The sequence below is a fragment of the Papilio polytes genome, unplaced genomic scaffold, assembly GCF_000836215.1.
Source record: "Papilio polytes unplaced genomic scaffold, Ppol_1.0 DF821400.1, whole genome shotgun sequence".
NCBI classification, from domain to species: domain Eukaryota; kingdom Metazoa; phylum Arthropoda; class Insecta; order Lepidoptera; family Papilionidae; genus Papilio; species Papilio polytes.
In genome coordinates, this window is record NW_013527804.1 from 2321306 (window position 1) to 2324205 (window position 2900).

The following is a 2900-nucleotide window of genomic DNA, read 5'->3' on the forward strand; positions in this document are numbered from 1 at the left end:
GTCAGCAATTGCGGATGTTTATGGGCAGCAGTCGCTTTCCATTTCAGTGGATTCAGGTGGCCGCTTGCTCGTTTGCTTATATTATAAAAAAAGACTATGTTACTTATTGATTACATAAATTTTAAATGGCGAAACAATTTGGAAAATCGGCTCAGTATTTTAATACATATAAAAATCCGAAGACATTAATATTAGTATAGATTAATTACTAGCATCGACAGGAGGGAGGAGGGGAAGGGGGGGGAAGGAAATCTCCTTAGAGAAAAATATTACGAAGTAAACCTCCAATGAACGGTTTTTAGACTTGTAAAATCGAGAACTTAGGGTGATGGTCGAATTTGAAAAAAATATTATGATAATACTGACTGTTAGCATGTCGTGGCAGTTCCTGTTGACCTCGTCATCCTCTTCCTGCACGTAGAACTTGCGGAAGAAGTTGAAGGCGATCACCGTGTAGATGTACACTATGATGGTGAGTAGCATCACCGTTAACACCAGCTGCAACACAAACATCCAACATTACTTCAACTTACAGTTTATTTTCATATAAAAACGTATTTATCTATTTTTTTAAGATAATAAGAACACATTCATTGTTAACTTGCCAAAGGATTATCTTTCCAAATACTAAAAATGGAAAAATTTAGATGGATGGATGTTTGTTAGTTTGTAGCATAAACGGCTGAACGGATCTCGATGTAATTTCGTATAGATGCAGAGCATAGTCTGGAACACATAGACTACGTACTTTTGACTTTTTTAATTTCGGCGAAAGCTAGTTATGAATATTAGCGTAACATTTGCGAGAAAGTATTCGAGAAAATTTGTACGACATTTCTTTGTTTTAGTTTCGCAGAGGTACCGTTAAGAGTGCTATGCGAGAGTAATTTGCAGATCTGTCATAATCATTTACACCAATTAAATATTGTATAATACAAGAGTTTACCTGTTTCCCATTATGCGTGACGGACTGAAGGATGGTCCTCAAGGTCTTGAAGCCGACGGCCACATCCAGCAGATGCGCGGCGAAGAAGAAGTTGTTGAAGTTGCCCATCACGGAGAAGCTGAAGTACCAGAGCGAGTAGAGGAAGGAGTTGTCAGTGATGGTGACGCCCGCCTTCCACACCTGGTAGCGCCAGTCGATGTTGATGATACTGCAAGTAATAGCACTTTAAGGGCCAGTCCCACCTAATTGTAAATTGTCTGATAGCAATCCAACGTGTAAACTATGTGATGATTTTGGGTTATGTTCCCTTATCTGACATTGACGTCATTTTTAAGCTATCTGAGCCTCTATCAGCCAGTCGTGGGACAGGCCCTTAGTATATTAAGATTCTAGCTGTTGCTCGCCACTTTAAATTTAAAATTATTACCTATATTATTCACCGATAACGTATTCTGATAGTGAAAGAATTTTTAAAATCTGCCCAGTAGTTTTTGAGTTATTTCAATACATACAAAAATACAAAACTTTGTGAAATGAGCATAGACTGGCTGTGTTCGCGACTTCGTCTGCGTGAAATTTAAAAAATAAATAAATCCATTATTAACAATGTTACTCACCGATAACGTAGCTTTTAACTGGTGTAACTGGAGTTACAAGAAGTTTGTTGTCAAGTTATGAAATAGTAGAATCATAAAACTATAATGGAATCTTAAAAAGGATTTACCTCGAATTAAGTATTTGTTCTGATCTTAAGTTTAGAGTGGAATCATAAGAAAATTAGTAAAAAAGATCAAACATAGGATATAATACTGACTAGTGCAGGAAGCCCTTGCTGCCTTCATCCTCCTGCGCGGAGAAGGAGGTCTTCTCCATGCCGAGCATGTTGGAGATGGAGTCGAAGTCATATGTCTCCGAGTACTTGGCGCGCACCTTCTTCTTCACGAACTTGTCCCAGTAGTTGACGGGGAACGATCTGGAAACACACAGAAGGTTAAATCAAGTATTTATGGATATTTTTAAGGCATATATCAAAACCACATAAGATTTATACTTTTTAGAGCAAAGATTTTGTTTTGTTTTTAGACTCTTATCATTTTTCTGGTTTTAGTTAACATTCTCATTTTACGTTTTTAATTTTGTTTTAAACATTACTTCCCGTCGTCTTACAAACTCGCCAGATCTTCTCTTAACGCTAGTAGGTGATTTAGACCCTGGAGTCCATCTGGAACACTTACATCAGATGTAAGCAGAGACTTACTTGGCGGATATGACGAGCTTGTCCCAGTGACTCTTGAGGTCGTCGTCGTCCGGCTGCTCCGCGATGTACAGTCCGTCGAACTCCAGCTTGCGGGCGATCTCCTTCTCGCGCTTGAAGATCGCCAGCGGCACCTGATAGTAATACATTTGTCTGTTAAATATGGGTCAATTGTTCATACCTTCTTCATGAGCATTGCCAAGGAAGGGGCAGATTATCCCTAGCATTGTAGAATACATATTAAACTACTTTGAATACCGTATTAACGGGTAGTCTCCAAGGTTTGGAATCTGCCCCACCACTGGCTGATAGAGGCTCAGATAGCTTAAAAATGACGTCACTGTCAGATAATCAGACAATTTAAAATTTAGTGGGATAGGCCTTAAGTCATCATAAAGCTACAATCGTTTGAATTCTTTGAACGTATTAAGACATGGTATAAAAACCAACAGGACGTAGCTTTTAAATGTGTCTGTACGAAAAAAGGTACACGGCGAACTCCTTTTTATTAATTCTTCGTTTGTGCAATTTACTGCTACCTTATTGGTTATTTGTAAAAGGCGGAGTTTGTCTCGTTACAAGGAGCACGGCTTTTGTAAGTGTAACACTGCGTGTTTCCGCGACTGTACCTTTAGGTGATAGTATCCGATGAGTATGGCGAGGGAGACGACGGAGTGCAGCACCGCCGCCACCTTCAGG

General features: G+C 39.2%; 1 protein-coding gene across 1 annotated transcript in view; it reads right to left on the reverse strand.

Annotated features, from left to right (window-relative positions):
- Window positions 1-2900, reverse strand: part of LOC106108707 (ryanodine receptor 44F) — a 100506-nt gene that overhangs the window by 2909 nt on the left and 94697 nt on the right. Inside the window, exons 107-111 of the mRNA XM_013289967.1 lie at window positions 2831-2893; window positions 2205-2335; window positions 1761-1919; window positions 947-1154; window positions 367-498 (exon numbers count right to left, since the gene is read on the reverse strand). Of these exons, the coding sequence (XP_013145421.1) occupies window positions 367-498; window positions 947-1154; window positions 1761-1919; window positions 2205-2335; window positions 2831-2893 (693 nt within the window). The remainder of the gene's footprint in view (window positions 1-366; window positions 499-946; window positions 1155-1760; window positions 1920-2204; window positions 2336-2830; window positions 2894-2900) is intronic.